This window comes from Cyclopterus lumpus, chromosome 4 (assembly GCF_009769545.1).
Source record: "Cyclopterus lumpus isolate fCycLum1 chromosome 4, fCycLum1.pri, whole genome shotgun sequence".
Classification (NCBI taxonomy): domain Eukaryota; kingdom Metazoa; phylum Chordata; class Actinopteri; order Perciformes; family Cyclopteridae; genus Cyclopterus; species Cyclopterus lumpus.
The window spans coordinates 5,800,081-5,819,351 of NC_046969.1; the positions used below are offsets into that span (position 1 = coordinate 5,800,081).

The window sequence follows — 19,271 nt, forward strand, 5'->3', positions numbered from 1 at the left end:
AAAAATATGAAAAATACTATAATAAGTATGTTGTGCAGGATGTGCAAAGGTTCACAATATGAAGTATACATAGAATCGGGGGGGCTTGATGATGGGGACAACATTTTTTTTAAATGTTTTTGTGTCAGGCGATTTTGGTACTGATGAACTGCAGCCTCTTACCAGAGTGAAGTGACTCAAAACGATTGTATGCAGGTTGAGAGGGGTCGGCCACAATCTTTCCTACCTGCCTCGGGGTCCTCAGCAGGCGTACAGGTCCTTGAGGGATAGCAGATTGCAGCAGATCACCCTCTCAGCAGAGCCAATAATGTGCTCCAGTCTGTCCTTGTCCTTGGCAGAGGCAGCATTCAACCAGATGGTGATGGAGGAGGTGAGGTTGGACTCAGCTGTGATTGCAGTGTAGAAGCACGCCATCAAATGTCTTAGGCAGATTTAATTTCTTCAGATGCCGCGAGGAACGGCCCTTTAAAGGGAACACAGCACTGATCTTTGAGGCGGGTGACAACCCACGATGGCCGGAAGGATTACAATTCTGTTACACCGTAGTTATAGAAAGGAGCCTTTCCTAATGACAACTTGGATGTGCAGATCTCCACCGACCGTGACATCTTATCAGGTAAAACCTTTCTTTGTTAAGTCGATATATTCAGCCAGCGCGCTCGTGAAACTCACTCACCTGTGACTGTAAATTTAATTCAGGATCAAAATCACTTCTGGAGTTGTGGGATCCCCCCCGTTGACCTGAGTCACCTCATGAAGAGAGGAGACAGATAATCCGTCAAATGCGAGGAGAATCCTGTTTATTCTCCAGATCTGACATCGACATAGGCTGTATAAATCTCATTGAAAGACAGTGACCTGGTGGCACGAACATATATCTGTCTGTCCCGAAGCCTTTATACAAAGAGATGAAGTTATATTTACTTGATTTGATTGCATATATGGCTGGGTTGAGAAATCAAACTTCTCCCATTCTGCCTAAAAAGAAAAGATGGCACCTTGCAGACAGAGAACTGAACAAGAAGACTCACTCTGAAAGTCAATTAATTTGTAGTAAACTGGCTAAAAACGTGGATCTCTTGCATGCCCCTGTGTTCCAGGTACGAGAGAGAGCCGCGGCAGAGAGGAGGCGCCGCTTTACCTCTGCGGACTTCCACCATCTCAGCGCCATAAAGGTGCAACGAGCTCTGAGGGCCCACTGGGCTTTGGAGTCGGCCAAAAGACAAATCCATTCCGTCATCGCCATACAGGTACAGGGACATGGAGCCCGCAGCGCCGAAAAGCACTTCCGAAGACTTTAGTGAATCGCCGAACAGCACAACCTCTTCTTTCAACGATTGCCTTCCTTGTCCCCGCAGCGATGGGTAAGATCGAGGCAGCAGAGGCGGCGGTATCTGGAGGACAGGAGGAAGGTGCTCATCGCCCAGAGAGCGGTGAAGTGCTGGTTAGGTCGCCGCCACAGGGCTGCATCCATCATCCAGCAGGCCGTCCGCAGGCTCCTCCTTCTAAAGCGCCAGGAGAGGGTTCAACAAGGCATTGTCAAAGCTCAGGTACCCAATATCCCTCACGGTATATTTGTTGTGACCAAAATGTCTTCCAAATCAGACGAACAAGGGCAGGATCTCTGTAGGGAAACTTGAGAAGAGGGTGTGACATCGTAATCTTTGGTTTGAATGAATTGTAGTTGAACGTCCGAGGCGAATACCATTTAATTTAGTCGATACACCATTTCTATCCTCCTTTTTGGCATATAACTATCAACATTTTTTTTCCTGCTCTCCCTGCAGGCTTTGTGGAGAGGACATCGCTCCCGCCGACTGAATGACGATGCCAAGTTGGTGAAATTAAGACACCGATTACGCAAAGTCTCCGCCGGTGTCCGAGAGGAGGACAAACTGTGCAACAAGACGTCGTCTGCACTGGACTACCTCCTTCGATACAAACACTTCTCCTATATTCTCGAGGCCCTGAGAAACCTCGGTAAGGTTGGCCATCTCTGGCAATTCACCCATATGATGTTGTTTTTGTTTGGCTTACAGAGCAAGTGCTGGTATGAGACTGACATTTTTAGTTCTTCATGATGCAATATTCCTTTTCTGATGGCTCTGTTTTAATATCAGAATTAATGAGGGGTAAAAAGGGCTGGAACTAAATTATTTTCCTTATCAATTAATCAAGAAAAGTTCAAGTCCATCAAAGATTAGTTCCAGGATTATCATAATAATCAAATAATTCATTATTTAATTTGGTACAGCTGTGGCGGACTTTCAACAGACATCAGTACAAGTTTCAGGGACTTGAGTTTGTTATTCCAGTTATTTCAAACCGCTAATTGTCTGGGCAGGTCATGACCCCCAGCTGTAACCACTGAAACTGAGAAACGGGAAGACTTTTTAGGAAGTGTGGGGGAAGAAGTTCCTCCTCTTGTAATGGCTAAAGTGCTCGTGTTGTCAAGATGAGGTCATTACATAAGAAGGTGGTTGACGTGTGTTCCCAAATTCTAATGTGTGTGTGTGTGTGTGTGTGTGTAATCTAAAAAAACAACTGGGTGTGATCTCAGGTGTCTTTTCAGTGGTGCAGTTTGTGCGAGTGCTAACAGAAGACCCTTTGTGTGTGTGTGTGTGCAGAGACCGCCACCAGACTGTCCCCAGTGTGCTGTGAGCGGCTGGTTGAGAGCGGAGCCACCAACGTCATCTTCACACTCATCCGTTGCTGCAACAGGAGCGTCCCTTGCATAGACGTCATCACCTACTCCATCCAGATCCTCCTCAACCTCTCGAAGGTACCAACCCATACCTGCTCTGTTTACCTTTTCTCGGCACGAGAGCCCCATTTAACTTTTTTAATCACACTACATAATGAAAGTCTGATCAGTTAACTTTCTAAAAGAGTCCTTAGGCTTGAAAAGCTGCACTTTGTACCTCGAGGTTCAAAGATATAAAGATACAGAATTTAGTCTCGCTCATTACGTCACGGTTAGGGAGGGGCCAAAGAACTGCATTTTCAAATCCAAGCAAATATTTAAATAAATAACTCTTTACTTCCGGTATATATTTTAACATAATATTCCAACACAAATCCATGTGATTATATGTAGAGCACACAACAATGTGCACTTATTTCCCAGGAGGCATTTATCTTATCTTAACATGATATCTCTTGATATCTCAATAAACAACATGTTGCTGTTTCACGTAGGATTTTATGCAGGGCTATTTATCTTTCATTCATATTGCAGGGCACAGTGACGTCCTATCAGCCTGTTGCATTACGTATACACGTTGCATGGGGAGTTGGTGGGAAGGGGGTTGACAGGCGAGCTGCTTCCTCCTGCTTTCATGCTAAGCTAAGCTAATTGTTTAGTGTTCCTCATATACTCTTAAGAGAACCTGTTATTTTAATGACATGTTAAATCATGTCGGTTTGATACGTTCTTGTTCATGTGGCGGTAGTAACACTGCTCATGGGCCCGAACAACTAGTTTGTACAAAGTGACTTGTCTAACATGAGAGTAACATCCCATGTTTAACACCAGTGAGGGCGAAGGCCAAAGCGTTTCCTCATCCTCTCGGATCTCTCACTTTCCCACAGATGCTTTACATCGGGCTCTGCAAAACCAAGTTCGGGCATGAGGCCAGCATCCATTTGTTTCTGTGTTTTGAAGTTTGTAAAAAGTGGCTTGGCTTAGAATCTATCGCTCCTTACGCGCTGTAAAATGCAGATTGATTGATGGAAGTCATGATATTTATTATTGGTTTTAAATGGGTCGGTACAAGCTGACGTAAGCAAACTTCATACTCTGTTTTACAGTTTTTTTAATTTATTTTTTTATTGTTTTGCATACATATGTTGTATGGTCCCGCGACCCTAATGAGGATAAGCGGTATTGAAAATGGATGGATAGATGGATGGATGTTGTATGGTAAAATAGGTGCACAGTATAATCAGGGATATGATCTAAAGGGTTATTAAGGCTTTTAAAAAAAAGTAACTTAAGATATGCAAAGGAAATAGAGTATTCTGACTTTAGGAAAAAAGGGAACATTTTCCTCCAGCTGCAGAAATGTTGGGCACTCCATCCTTTTGTTCACAGAATGTTTGTTTGGTTTTATTGATTCCTCACTTTGTATAATAATAATCCTATTATTAGAGCGCGGATTACATGTGCTAATTAGCACTAAACAACATGTACAGTTGAGGCTGATGTCATTCTATTTTTCAGGTATTTGGTCATAAACTAAAATAAATGGCCAAGAAAAGTTTTTGACCTGATGGTGCCAGATGATTTGCGCAGGGTCCACCAAAATTATTAGAATTCATCTTGAGGGCATTTATTTTCGTTCTGTGACACCAGACTTTTTTCCCCTTAGTCTCATCAAGTGATGACATGGGTTTAATGCCACGTCTGTACTTTCCCTCTGCTCCACTCACTCAAAATGTCCTCCCTCAGTACCACAAGACCATCAATTCAATTCAATTCAGTTTATTTTGTATAGCCCAATATCACAAATTACAAATTTGCCTCAGAGGGCTATACAATCTGTACACATACGACATCCCTGTCCCAGGACCTCGCATCGGATCAGGAAAAACTCCCCAAAAATAACCTTTCACAGGGAAAAAAGGGAAGAAACCTTCAGGAGAGCAACAGAGGAGGATCCCTCTCCCCGGATGGACAGAAGCAATAGATGTCATGTGTACAGAATGAACAGCATTACAAAGTTACATAAACATATTACATGAATATGACAATGTATGAATGGAACTCCAATCCATGAAACAGAAGGAGGTAGAGAGGAGGGGGGGCGAGGCGCATCAGCAGGGCCAACGCGGGAGGCCGGCTCACCAGGCATCAGACACCTCCAGGTCCGATGGACCCTATGAGACGTGAAGTCACAACGACTCCGGGAAGGAAGCAAAGTTAATAAGGTGCAATGGAGAGATGTAAATTCATCCATAACCATCGAGGCAGTGTATTCGGTAGAAAGCTTTGTGGAGACGCTGCTGGACCTGCTGCAGAGATACAGGGAGAAGGCCGGCGATAAAGTAGCAGAAAAGGGCGGCGGCATCTTCACCAAGGCCTGCTTCCTTTTCGCTCTCCTCCTTCAAGACGAGCACCGTGCTGGGGTTCGTAGCGACTACAACAACATGACTCTTTAATTCCTGGATATAATCCCAATAGGCAAAGACAATTGTAATAGCTAATTCAACAAGAAAGGATGGCTATTAGAGCTTTGTAAATGTAATGCACATTTTCTTTTAACATTTTCTTTAGGAGGTTATGAAGCGACCCATGGTATTGGAGCGAATACGCAGTATTTACCGTCTCACTGCTCGCAAACACAAGATGGACGCCGAAAGGACTGTTATGAAACAGAAGATGAACGCATCGATGAATGGAAGCTTCTTAGTCCAAGCAACACCTCGCAAATCCCGCCCTGTGCCAAAGTATGTGTGCATGTGTGCATGTATGCATGATTACTGTATTTGTCCGAGATACACTGCTTGTATGTGTTTGCGGCGGTAATTGACGCCCCGTTTTTTTTGTTTTTCAGATTTGCACCGGATTGGGTCCTCAGAAAAGACAAGCTCAAAGATATTGTAGACCCTCTCAGGGCCATTGAAATGGTGGCACACACACTCTGCATTGTGTTGTAAATGGATCAGCTTTTAAATCTTAATTTTCATCGTCTTTTTTACTTCAAAAAAACATTTTGTATAGTTCAGTTTTCTTTTTTACATTTCCATGTTTTTCATGTAATATAATAAAATGGATTTGTTTCTTATGTGTGCGTGCGTGCGTGTGTTAGAAGCTGACGCCACAAACAATTACACGTTGGCTTAGACTACCAACCAAATGTCAGGTTTGGTCAACGAAACACTTAGCTTCCATCATTATTTCAAGCCCAACCATATTATTTTCCCCGACACCTAAGTAAGTAAACTCAACAACGCTTTGAAACACAAGATGAGAAGGAGAAGAAAATACTTTTTTCATTAGTTTTATTTAAATTGTTTCAGATGATGGCAATGAATTCAATTCAATTTTTCAATTCAGTTTATTTTGTATAGCCCAATATCACAAATTACAAATTTGCCTCAGAGGGCTTTACAATCTGTACACATACGACATCCCTGTCCCAGGACCTCACATCGAATTGGGGACAGATGACGATGCAAAACTTGCAGTATTTGTCTGTGTGTTCTCTGGTTAATCATTTTCACATTTGTCCAGCCAGCTCATGTGACTTCCAGTTAACTAAAGCTTTTACTGGCAAGAGGGCAAGGTCATCGCACCATCAAGACAAATCTCAATTTACCAGTGGATCGTCCCTAAAGTTCATTAACATGGGCTGAATTTAAATGCAATATTTTCCTTGTGGAATTTCACCTTATAGGAGATAATAAACACATTATGGGTAATGGCAGGAATTATTCTAAAGTATAAGTACACACATACAGGCCAGTGTTGGGAGAGGTACTCTGATCCTTTGCTGATGAAATCAGCAATACAAAAAATAAAACTATTAAAAATCCTCATACCAGATATAGTATCACATTATCAGATTGGTGATGTGTTGGCATTGTTTTACTGTTGTAGTTGATCGAGGTGGAGCTAGTTTTAAATACTATGGTCGGGCCCCGCTACAGGGTCACAGGATGAATCTGAAGGGCTGTGAAATGATCAACAGAAGAGGAACTGAGAAAGAAAACGATGTAATTTATATAAATCATTTTACCTCTCCAAGAGATGCAATGTGTAGTACCTAGATGAAAAAATAGGGGTCAGCATTTACCCTCTACTGCGGGACCATACACTCTAAATGTAATAGTCAAGCCAGAACCAATAGCAGCTCAAGAATACATACATACGGAACTCTTGATAGCCGGTAAAATAACACTGCTCTCTTCTAATGTGTGAAGTCGGCCTGTATGTTAGCCAACGTTGAGTTTACTGTGAGACCAATGTTTGGTCATTATTATCCCTCTCAGATTACGTACAAAGAGGCAGTAACGAGGAAACAATTTATATTTTCATATTTTAAACTATCTAAACGTTCACAGACCTTGTACCTTCAACTCGATTGACAACCTCTCACCGCTGTACAGTGACTCACTAGCGCCTCTCTAGGTGCAAGTGGTATGACAATACAGGACCAGCCTGGGCTAGCTGGTTAGCATGCTAATCGTCGTAGCAACACAATCCTTAGACGTCCCTGGCACGATGTCAAAACTGTTACATTCTGTTGATAATGTTTTTGCCATTATGTTGTTTGTTGTTATGGCGAGATGTTACACACTGCACCTTTAAGCCTTACACAGCTATTTAAATGTAACCATCTTTGGGAGTTTTTCCTGATCCGATGTGAGGTCCTGGGACAGGGATGTCGTATGTGTACAGATTGTAAAGCCCTCTGAGGCAATTTTGTAATTTGTGATATTGGGCTATACAAAATAAACTGAATTGAATTGAAAAGTTGAGAATGGAAATTTCTCTGAACCTTTTTTTAAAGGGGCCACAAGAAAGAATGACAAAGAAAGAAGGAACCACAATCTTTAACAATTTGCCATATTGTATAAGCTTATGTTTCAAATGTTAAATCTTCATCTGTAAAGTAACTAGTAACTAGCTGTCATCAAACAGAAGCGGAGTAAAGTGTGGCATACCATGTAAGTACTAAAGTAAATTAAAAGTACCTTACATATAACTACTACTTCCAGCACTGTTATGTTTTTAGTATCTGCTATACTGAATACCTCATCCCTAATGATTACAAAGTTGTATTAAGAATATATTACTATATACATTATATTATATACTTTCATTTTTATTTAATATTTAAATTCTTAAATGTAATATGCCCTGCTATTATATTTTATTGTATTGTCTATTTGTAAACATGTTTGCTTGCTGCTTCACAAAATTTCACCCTGGGGATGAATAAAGTAATATTCTTATCTTATATTAAAAATAAATCTTTAAAAAGAGAACTGTTGAGAACAGCATTGCAGGCCAGACTGATACATAACAGTATCTGCTCTATTTAACCAGATGCTTGAGGAAATATATCAATCATTTCTCTTAAAATAATAATAATAATGCATTTAATTTATATAGTGCTTTTCAAGGTACTAAAAGACACTTTACATAACGTATTTAAAATATCCTAAAAATTATACAGTAAAATTAACTCAAATTACAATTAAAACAATAAATAAGATCATAAAACTGTCCCCACACATTTAAAGCAGTTCTGAACGGGTGGGTTTTGATTTGTGATTTGAATATGGAAAGGTCAGTGCCGTAAAAGTGTCAGTTGACAGCACAGAAGTAGACAGAGAAGATCAGTCCATAAGTACTGTTGTTAAACATCTGCATTTTTGTTCAGCCATCTCAGGTCCGTCACTGCTAGTGAACTAAAACCTTGAGTGGCAAGTGGGCAGGTACCTCACACCATCAACACAGCTCTTCAATTACCAGTACGCAGGAACTGGATATTATTATTATTATTATTATTATTATTATCATATTATTATAAAATAAAACAAGTAACTTCTAAGACCAGGCATTGTCTTTATTGGGAAGGAGGCCAAGTTGTGGAAGTTATTGTGCTGCATTAATATATTGGATATTATGTTTTTCTTTTCTCTTCGAAAGAATAAATGTTTTCCCCAAAACAGCTCATTCAAATGTTCCTTTAAGCACATACAGATGGGACAAACTCTCTCATCATTCGAATAGAGGCAGAAAACAAGTGGAAATATATGTTTTATTAAAACGACCACACTGAAGTATAGTCACTGGATCAGGACATCGCTGGTCTAACTCTTTACTTTGGTTGCCCATCCAGCTCATGTTTCATCCAGTTAACTAAAAGCCTTTACTGGCATGTGGGCAGTTGCATCACACCATCAACACACCTCTGACGCATTTCCAATGTGCCGACTTGTGTTTTTCCTCTGGTACACACGAAAGTGATATGATCATTATGGGGTGAATACATCTTATCGTCTCGTTTATATCTGAAGGTAATGTTATGTGAGTTCATGGCCGCTCTGTCCACAGTGCAGGGTTCTGCAAATGATAACAGATAATGATAAACAATATTGTATTAATGGGGGATGACTACACAGCATGCTGCATATATCATTATTGCTCTTCTTGGATAAAAAGTATATTTGGAGCTTGAAAGATAAGCACCTCTTCCCAAATGTAATTGTGATCATGTAGTGTTACAATACTCAACATATAAATCATTACTGGCCAGCCAACTGTGAAGGATTACTGTTATATTGTTTAATTATAATTATTTTTAGATTGTAGCTATAAGACCTAAACAAAAGCTACACTCTGTGTAATGGACCTGTTTAACTGATATATTCTGTTAATATGAATCAAGCCACTGAGTGCAAACACTATAAACCAGAATATTAGTTTTACGTATGCAAAATCCTCACAGAATGAAACATGAAACATGTCTGGGAGTTGTTACTTACTTAGACACGTCATCTGTCCATCCCATTCCCCGTTGATGCACCTTTTGTAAGGATAACCCTCCATGATGTAGAAATTCTGACAGCTATATTGAACCCAATCTCCATGGCGGTATTTGTTTAGAAGACTGTGTGTTGTGTCTCCATCTGCAATGGGTGGTGGCTTCTCACAATCCGAAGGATCTAAAAGAATGTAAACAAAATAAAAACACAAATATAAAAATAAATGAGTCAGTCCCAAAAAGGCTTTTTCCGTCACTGCCAGAGAGAACACTGTTTAACAGGCTATACATCTCAATAAATGCTTCAATATCAGCACTTATTGGACATGTCTGTGTTGATGGGAGGAGCAGAGCATGAAGGAGAAATTGTTCATTAACAACCTTCTTTAATTTTATTATAATAATTGATCAAATGAATTATGTAATTTAGATTGTTTAGTTGTTTGGAGATACTTACCATTTATATTGCTATCAAAATATAAATATTACAGTCACACATTGTCCCTAAAACTATATTTGTTGTACCGGTATGATCTTACCTGGACAGTCAACTATCCCAGTCCAGCCTCTTTGCTTACAGGTAACAGTGAAAATTACTTCAGCATCGTTCCTGCATGCATACTGAACCTGTTCATTGATCCTGTAAGTGTCCTTTTCATTGTGGGTAATCTCTGCATTGTCAATGTGAAGTTGTTCACAACCTGAAACAAAGTCAATGAAATTAGGAATTATTTACCAAACCCTGCAGGCTTTCTGGTTAAATTAAAATATTTTGAAACAAACATTTTATTTAACAAGGTAGTAAGGTTCTTCTCATATCAGACCTTGTGGAGCTCCATAATTAGTACATTCATATTGATTATCAAATAAGACTCTCACAATATACACATTTATAACCTTTAAAAAAAGAAAAGCTTTTTTGGCCAAAAAAGTTGTAATGATTAATGGGTGCTAACTATTTTAGTATTCAAAATAGATTATTAGTCTTAAATGAAATGAAATTAATAAACCTAAAATTAATTCTTTGTCACTCGGAATCTCGTGATTTCGCGAGAAGATTACGTAGGACTGATCCTAAGCCTACTTATGACCCCGGCTGGGGTCATCTGAGGTCACAGGGGACTTTGTTGTTATTAAGACTAGACCTGTGTGTGCCCGAGACGGAAGATATCCAGTGCTAAGCACCGCATCTGGCGGTCATCACAGATTCATAGAACCGTAGTTACGTAACTTTCATTTTATATGGTAATGAGTTGAATAAAAAGTTGGAACACAGAGGTGGGTGATAATTTATACTTTATGTTTTATAAACAGTTAAACCAGACAGGGTCATTATTTGTTGCCATTAAAAACATTTTTTTAAACAGCATCCTAACTCAACTTTGACATATACCAGTCTGTGGTGATCTATCAACACACAAGACTCTGATCGTTAACTATAGTCAGAATAATATATGATTTTATTAATTTATACTCAAAGACAGGGTAAAAGTTCATGTAAATGAGGTCTTATTGGCCTTAAATTTAAAATGGAAGAAATAAATGGTGTGAATGAGTTTGAATTAAGTTGTTATTAAAGGAGTAATACAGAATCGGGTGAAGTATCCACTTTATAGTCTTTAAATAACAGCCAAACCACACAGGGTCAATTTTGGTGTGATTATTTGCTGCCATGATTGTATTATTTTGAAACGATACTTTCACTTACACTTCTCCTTACCTTTACAGTCTTCTGATTTATTCCACTCAGTATTGTTACATGTTGCATTGCCTTCAATTCCATATAAGACACATTGATACTCAATGACATCCCCATCCATATATCTTTCTTTGTCTGCGGTGAAGTTAATTGACTCATCTTTGAGCTTGTCACAGTATGCTGAAATGCAAAAATTATGTTGTTGTCCAAGTAACATAGTAGCAATTATGTTTTTTTTCTTTTTTAATTGTAGTGTCAAATCTAATCGCTACACACTGCATTAACACAAATCTGGCAAACCTAAATGCCATTAACAATATATATATATATATATATGTATATATATATATATATATATATATATATATATATATATATATATATGTGTATATATATATATATATATATATATATGTGTGTGTATATATATATATGTATGTATATATATATGTGTGTGTATATATATTATATATATGTGTGTCTATATATATATATATATATATATATATATATATATATATATATATATATATATATATATATATATATATATATATATATATATATATATATATATATATATATATATATATATATGGGCTGCATGGTGGTGTAGTCGCTAGCACTGTCGCCTCACAGCAAGAGGGCCGCGGGTTCGATTCCCGGTCGGAGCGGTCCTTCTGTGTGGAGTTTGCATGTTCTCCCCGTGGCAGCGTGGGTTCTCTCCGGGCTCTCTGGCTTCCTCCCACAGTCCAAAGACATGCTGCAGGTTAATTGATCTCTAAATTGCCCATAGGTGTGAATGTGAGAGTGAATGGTTGTATGTCCCTACATGTGCCCTCGATGGACTGGCGGCCTGTCCAGGGTGTCCCCTGCCTTCGCCCTATGTCAGCTGGGATAGGCTCCAGCGCCCCCGCGACCCTAATGAGGATAAGCGGTATTGAAAATGGATGGATGGATGGATGGATGGATGGATATATATATGTATATTTATATGTGTATATATATATATATATATATATATGTATATATATATATATTCATGCAGGATATATAACATATCTTTAAATCTTAAATTGTCTAATAGCTTCCTGTGTGAGACTTTGTGAAACTTTTTGTACGTACGTGTGCACATAATGTTTTTCTCCTCCCATTGGCCCTCTTTGCACTGAATTGTATCTTCATGATCCAATATAATATACTTATCACGGCACTGATATGTTACTGTGGAGTCAGACAAGTATTCCTTCTGATATGAATCCACAATTAAAGCATTGTCAACTTTTCGTGGGGGGTTGCAAGAAACGGCAGTTACTGCAAGACATGAAAACACGTATTGCATTAGGTTATGCCCTGTAATCTTTTCATGAACACGCTTAATTACATCTGAAGAGGACTCACGTTTACAGAATGTTTCGGGGGAGACTCCCTCTGAAAGCCATTTTCCATCGTGACAGGTTAAACTGGTAACCTGTGCGTGGTATCCATCTTCACAAGTAATCTGGGCATCTTTAGATTTCTCACATGGTGTCACTCTTCCATTAGGAATCTCAGGAACGTTTCCACACATCGTATTAGCTAAAGAGGTTACGAGTACAAACATTTAGGTCTCTATATATTGTTGCTCACACATGTGATACTAGTAATAACAAAATTAGACATTTCAAAATTAGCCTGCATCAAAGATGTGACATAAGAAACTTAAACTAACACATAAAGTGTTTATGAGCCTTTTGAAACAAAAATATGCTGATGTGCATCCATATCAGATCTAAGGAAAAATACTCATCAATTTGCTTATTCCTCACTAAATGTTTTACTTAAAAGTGATGCACAACTTTAAGTAGATATGTTTGTGTCAGGACTCAGCCAGCCGGACTCCCTCCTCAGCCCGTTCACACAGTGACACCCGGTACCTCAGAGCGCGCTGCCAGGGAGCTACGGGCTTGGAGGCGGGGACAAGCCAGGTGAGCTCCAACTCACACCTGAAGCCACTCAGCTCGTCCCACAGCTGCAGCTCGTCAGCTCGTTGTCTACGGGGGATAAGGATCAGGACTGTCTGTGCTGACGTTGCGAGTTTGTGCCATGATGTCTTTGGACTTTCCTCCCTGTGTCTTCACTGAACTTTCCCTCGTGTCTTTGCTGACTTTTTGTGTGGAGTATTTTCTTGGATTTTTTTGGTTTCGTTGGGTTTGATGTTCGATCACCCGTGGACTAAGGGGACACTTTGAGTTTTTTGTGTTTCTTTTCCCAGCGACTTGTTGTGCTCAATAAACTACGCCGTGTGTTCGGCTAAAACTAAACCTTCCTGTTGTCGTGCGCTTGGGGTCAGAGACAAACCATAACAGTTTGGATTGCTTCATGCGGGTTACAACGAGACGCGTAGTGCATTAAAGATGATTTACCGATGCAACCTTTAAATCCAGACCACACGCCATCAGTACATTTGGCCTCAACCCACCAGCCTTTGGTAGAAAGTTTGTAACCTATTTTGCAGCTGTAGTACAGTGTGTCATTGTATGGACCAGCTACAATTCCATGTGGTTCGTCAGCGGCTTGACATTCTAACAGTGAAAAAAAAGAAGTTATATTCAGATAGCAACGGTTAAATAGCAAATGTTGTCAAGAGCATCACTCATCAGACATGTCTGTGTTGATGGGAGGAACAGAGCATGAAGGAGAAGTTGTTCAACAATACACATCTTTCATTTTATTACTATGGGTAATCAAATTAATTATGCAATTTAGATTTTTTTTTTTTTTGCCGTTAGGAGATACTTACCAATAATATTGCTATCAAAACATAAATATTCCAGTCACACATTGTCCCTAAAACTATATTTGTTGTACCGTTATGTTCTTACCTGAACAGTTCTTTATCCCAGTCCAGCCTCTTTCCTCACAGGTAACAATAAAATCTCTTTGGGCATCGTTCCTGCATGTATACCGAACATGTTCATCGAGCCTGTAAATGTTCTTTTCATTGTGGGTAATTTGTGCATTGTCAATGTGAAGTGGTTTACACAATTTCCCTGAAACAAAGTCAATGAAATTAGGAATTATTTACCAAACCCTCCAGGTTTTCTGGTTAAATTCAAATATTTTGAAACAAACAATTTTATTTAACAAGCAAGTAAGGTTTATTAGTACATTAATATTGATTATTTAATCCAACTATCACAATATACATATGTACCTTTAAGGGTAAAAAAAGAAAAGCTATTTTGGCTTGTAATTGTAATGATTAATGAGTTCTAACTACTTCTGTATTCCAAATAAACTATTAGTTTGAAATAAAATTGTAAAAAAGTTTAGATATTTTGCAATAGTGAAAAAAGATCAAATAAGATGCTTCCTCAAAAACATAGTTTAGAAGAACAGGTGGCAGGTGTTAGCAAACTTTGCTTTACTTTAATCTTAAAATCCCCCCAATGTTTGCCCCAAAATAAAAGCCACATTATTTAATAACCACAAATGTAAGACCTACGGCATTCAGCAGATGTATAACTTTCCTTTGTATATCGACAATAAGTGGGTCCCTCAAACTACATTTATGTTCTTACCTGGACAGTCAACTATCCCAGTCCAGCCTTTTTGCTTACAGGTAACATTAAAAACTACTTCAGCATCGTTCCTGCATGCATACTGAACCTGTTCATTGATCCTGTAAGTTTCCTTTTCATTGTGGGTAATGTGTGCATTGTAAATCTGAAGTTGTTCACAACCTGAAACAAAGTCAATGAAATTAGGAATGATTTACTAAACCCTGCATGATTTCTGGTCTTGGTGTCTTAAATGTGGTATTTTGGAGAGATTTGACCATTTTGATAAATTCTTGAGTCGTACCATGACTACATTTAGCACTAAATATGTGTAACAAATTATATCAACCCAACAAACTGTTGTCATTGCTATTATTGTCATTTTGAATATGAGCATGCTGGCATTAGGTTTTAGCTCAAAGCAGTGCTGTGTCTAAAAACAGTACAGCCTCTCAACACCACTTGCTTTGCTTTAGATTCTTGGTCTGATAGAACAAGAGAAAACACTGTTTAACAGGCTATACATCTCAATAAATGCTTCAATATCAGCACTTATTGGACATGTCTGTGTTGATGGGAGGAGCAGAGCATGAAGGAGAAATTGTTCATTAACAAACTTCTTTAATTTTATTATAATGGTCGATCAAATTAATTATCGAATTTAGATTGTTTAGCTGTTTGCAGATACTTACCATTTATATTGGTATCAAAATATAAATATTACAGTCACACATTGTCCCTAAAATTATATTTGTTGTACCGGTATGATCTTACCTGGACAGTCAACTATCCCAGTCCAGCCTGTTTGCTTACAGGTAACAGTAAAAAATACTTCAGCGTCGTTCCTGCATGCATACTGAACCGGTTCATTGATCCTGTAAGTTTCCTTTGCATTGTGGGTAATCTCTGCATTGTCAATGTGAAGTTGTTCACAAACTGAAACAAAGTCAATGAAATTAGGAATTATTTACCAAACCCTCCAGGTTTTCTGGTTAAATTCAAATATTTTGAAACAAACAATTTTATTTAACAAGCAAGTAAGGTTTATTAGTACATTAATATTGATTATTTAATCCAACTATCACAATATACATATGTACCTTTAAGGGTAAAAAAAGAAAAGCTATTTTGGCTTGTAATTGTAACTAGAAAATTCCCCCCCCGGGAAATTTAGATGGTGTGGCTTTCGCCGAGAGGCGTCCGGAGGCGCGCGGGCGTTGACGTCGCCAAGAGAGACGCCGCCGAATTGCCGAAACGGCGTCGTCGTCGGAGAGGAAAGACCGAGCCAAACGCGCCGATATATCGGATATCTTTGTGGAGTAAATATAACCGGAGTTACCGTGAAGCTCTTTCACCGCCGATCGCTCTATAAAAGACGTTTGATGCGCACGTGACGTTTTAGTGAGGGGGGGGAGAGAGAGTTCTACCAAACAATTTTAAACATTGTAAAGAAAAACACGATAAAATCACCAAAATAGTTTTATTGTTAGAGAGGAAAGACCGAGCCGAACGCGCCGATATATCGGATATCTTTGTGGAGTAAATATAACATGAGTTACTGTGAAGCTCTTTCTCCACCGATCGCTGTATAAAAGAGAGTTCTACCAAACAATTTAAAACATTGTAAAGAAAAACACGATCGAATCACCAAAATAGTTTTATCATTAGAGAGGAAAGACTGAGCCGAACGCACCGATATATTGGATATCTCGGTGGAGTAAATATAACTTGAGTTACTATGAAGCTCTTTCAGAGCTGATGTCTTTGTGTGTACGCGCGCGCGCACACACGCACGCGCGCACGATGTGTGTGTGTATGCGCACACACGCTGTGTGTGTACGTGCGTGCGCGCGCACACGCGAGCTGTGGCTGTGTTACTGTACAAAGACACTTTGTACAGTTGAGCTTTAAATCAGTGGTATTTGTTCACGTATTCCACACTGAGGTGAATCGCTTGAATTATTCAGCTGCTGCACAGGATGATCCTCCTCCCTCCTCCAAAGCCCTGCAAAGGTATAGACCGTGTGTGTGTGTGTGTGTGTGTGTGTGTGTGTGTGTGTGTGTGTGTGTGTGTGTGTGTGTGTGTGTGTGTGTGTGTGTGTGTGTGTGTGTGTGTGTGTGTGTGTGTGTGTGTGTGTGTGTGTGTGTGTGTGTGTGTGTGTGTGTGTGTGTGTGTGTGTGTGTGTGTGTGTGTGTGTGTGTGTGTGTGTGTGTGTGTGTGTGTGGCGCGAGGATGAGACATGCAGATACTTTTCTCCCCTTCATCGACTAAGTTGTGTATTTAGCCTGTCGAAATGTTGCATTTAAAAGAAAACCATAACTCTGAGCCCTTAACTGTGGACATTCTGGGCGGCTCAAGGCCTTTGCGAACGTGTACATGCCCTTAAACGTGTTTTTGGGTTTAGATATGATGCCTTACGAACAGTTTACAAAATGCTACCACTTAGCTTAAGAAAGAAAATCTGCCTCTGGTTTTATAATGGGAGCGGATGGGCTGACTGGATGGACTTGCTCGCTCGTTGAGGGTTCTTCTGACAAATGTGGAACACTTTGTGGATTCTATCGACACATTTATGCATCGACACAATATTCCCTACATTTTGATGCATAAATTGTGTACATAGAGTGCCGACTGTGAGACTTGTGGCAAGTTACGTTTTATTTTTTCTGAGTTTGGAAGGCTGCTCTCCCCTCTGTTTTTCAGCCGCTTCACTCTGTAGCTCAGCATGCTACTCCCATACACACTAATAGTAAAATGACTGAAAGAGCTTTTTACTATCGAAACTCAAAAAAAGATTGCGTCTAAACTGTACTAGTTATGAAAAAATGTCCAATTAGTCAAATAAGCTTCATCCTTTTGTCAACATTTAAAAATTAAAATCATTTCTCTACCTTAATGTATGGCGACACAGTGTGGGCACAAAATTAATGTAGCTTAGCGGCTACCTTTCCGGTAGCCCCATTCATATGGATGGGACAATTTCTCGCCGTTTTTTGGCGTTTTGGGGGCTAAGCGCCAGTTCGATCTCTTTGTCTTATAATAGCACACGATTCCCGATCAGGCCGCACGTTTTGATGTATTTTTTATGCATGTGCGAGCTACGCTTTGGGATCCTTAGTGTGCGAAACTTTTTTTTCCCATAGGGTTTGCTCCGCAAAGCCACACCGAATGATTAATGAGTTCTAACTACTTCTGTATTCGAAATAAACTAATAGTTTGAAATAAAAAATTTAAAAAGTTTAGATATTTTGCAATAGTGAAAAAAGATCAAATAAGATGCTTCCTCAAAAACATAGTTTAGAAGAACAGGTGGCAGGTGTTAGCACACTTTGCTTTACTTTAATCTTAAAATCCCCCCAATGTTTGCCCCAAAATAAAAGCCACATTATTTAACAACCACAAATGTAAGACCTACGGCATTCAGCAGATGTATAACTTTCCTTTGTATATCGACAATAAGTGGGTCCCTAAAACTATATTTGTTGTACTGGTATGATCTTACCTGGACAGTCAACCATCCCAGTCCAGCCTGTTTTCTCACAGGTAACATTAAAAACTCCTTTGGCATCGTTCCTGCATGCATACTGAACCTGTTCATTGATCCTGTAAGTTTCCTTTTCATTGTGGGTAATGTGTGCATTGTCAATCTGAAGTTGTTCACAACCTGAAACAAAGTCAATGAAATTAGGAATGATTTACCAAACCCTGCATGATTTCTGGTCTTGGTGTCTTAAATGTGGTATTTTGGAGAGATTTGACCATTTTGATAAATTCTTGAGTCGTACCATGACTACATTTAGCACTAAATATGTGTAACAAATTATATCAACCCAACAAACTGTTGTCATTGCTATTATTGTCATTTTGAATATGAGCATGCTGGCATTAGGTTTTAGCTCAAAGCAGTGCTGTGTCTAAAAACAGTACAGCCTCTCAACACCACTTGCTTTGCTTTAGATTCTTGGTCTGATAGAACAAGAGAAAACACTGTTTAACAGGCTATACATCTCAATAAATGCTTCAATATCAGCACTTATTGGACATGTCTGTGTTGATGGGAGGAGCAGAGCATGAAGGAGAAATTGTTCATTAACAAACTTCTTTAATTTTATTATAATGGTCGATCAAATTAATTATCGAATTTAGATTGTTTAGCTGTTTGCAGATACTTACCATTTATATTGGTATCAAAATATAAATATTACAGTCACACATTGTCCCTAAAACTATATTTGTTGTACCGGTATGATCTTACCTGAACAGTCAACTATCCCAGTCCAGCCTGTTTGCTTACAGGTAACAGTAAAAACTACTTCAGCGTTGTTCCTGCATGCATACTGAACCGGTTCATTGATCCTGTAAGTTTCCTTTGCATTGTGGGTAATCTCTGCATTGTCAATGTGAAGTTGTTCACAAACTGAAACAAAGTCAATGAAATTAGGAATTATTTACCAAACCCTCCAGGTTTTCTGGTTAAATTCAAATATTTTGAAACAAACAATTTTATTTAACAAGAAAGTAAGGTTTATTAG

General features: G+C 39.0%; 3 protein-coding genes across 3 annotated transcripts; 1 reads left to right on the forward strand and 2 right to left on the reverse strand.

Annotated features, from left to right (window-relative positions):
• The first annotated feature begins 677 nt into the window (after positions 1 to 677).
• On the forward strand, positions 678 to 5,786 carry aspm (assembly factor for spindle microtubules). Its single transcript, XM_034530331.1, has 7 exons — positions 678 to 1,250; positions 1,359 to 1,550; positions 1,788 to 1,980; positions 2,628 to 2,864; positions 4,913 to 5,127; positions 5,276 to 5,448; positions 5,556 to 5,786. The coding sequence occupies exons 1-7, from the start codon at positions 909 to 911 to the stop codon at positions 5,656 to 5,658; spliced, it is 1,455 nt and encodes a 484-aa protein (XP_034386222.1). The 5' UTR covers positions 678 to 908; the 3' UTR covers positions 5,659 to 5,786.
• Positions 5,787 to 8,882: 3,096 nt separating this feature from the next.
• cfhl5 (complement factor H like 5) lies at positions 8,883 to 10,603 on the reverse strand. The gene is made up of 4 exons (XM_034530337.1): positions 10,582 to 10,603; positions 10,037 to 10,198; positions 9,499 to 9,678; positions 8,883 to 9,076 (listed from the first exon to the last, which is right to left on the reverse strand). Exons 1-4 carry the CDS (start codon positions 10,601 to 10,603, stop codon positions 8,883 to 8,885), a joined length of 558 nt encoding a protein of 185 aa, XP_034386228.1.
• A 594-nt stretch (positions 10,604 to 11,197) lies between these two features.
• On the reverse strand, positions 11,198 to 18,257 carry LOC117729350 (complement factor H-related protein 2-like). The gene is made up of 6 exons (XM_034530338.1): positions 18,242 to 18,257; positions 14,061 to 14,228; positions 13,602 to 13,760; positions 12,598 to 12,774; positions 12,322 to 12,510; positions 11,198 to 11,376 (listed from the first exon to the last, which is right to left on the reverse strand). Exons 1-6 carry the CDS (start codon positions 18,255 to 18,257, stop codon positions 11,198 to 11,200), a joined length of 888 nt encoding a protein of 295 aa, XP_034386229.1.
• Between the last annotated feature and the right edge of the window lie 1,014 nt (positions 18,258 to 19,271).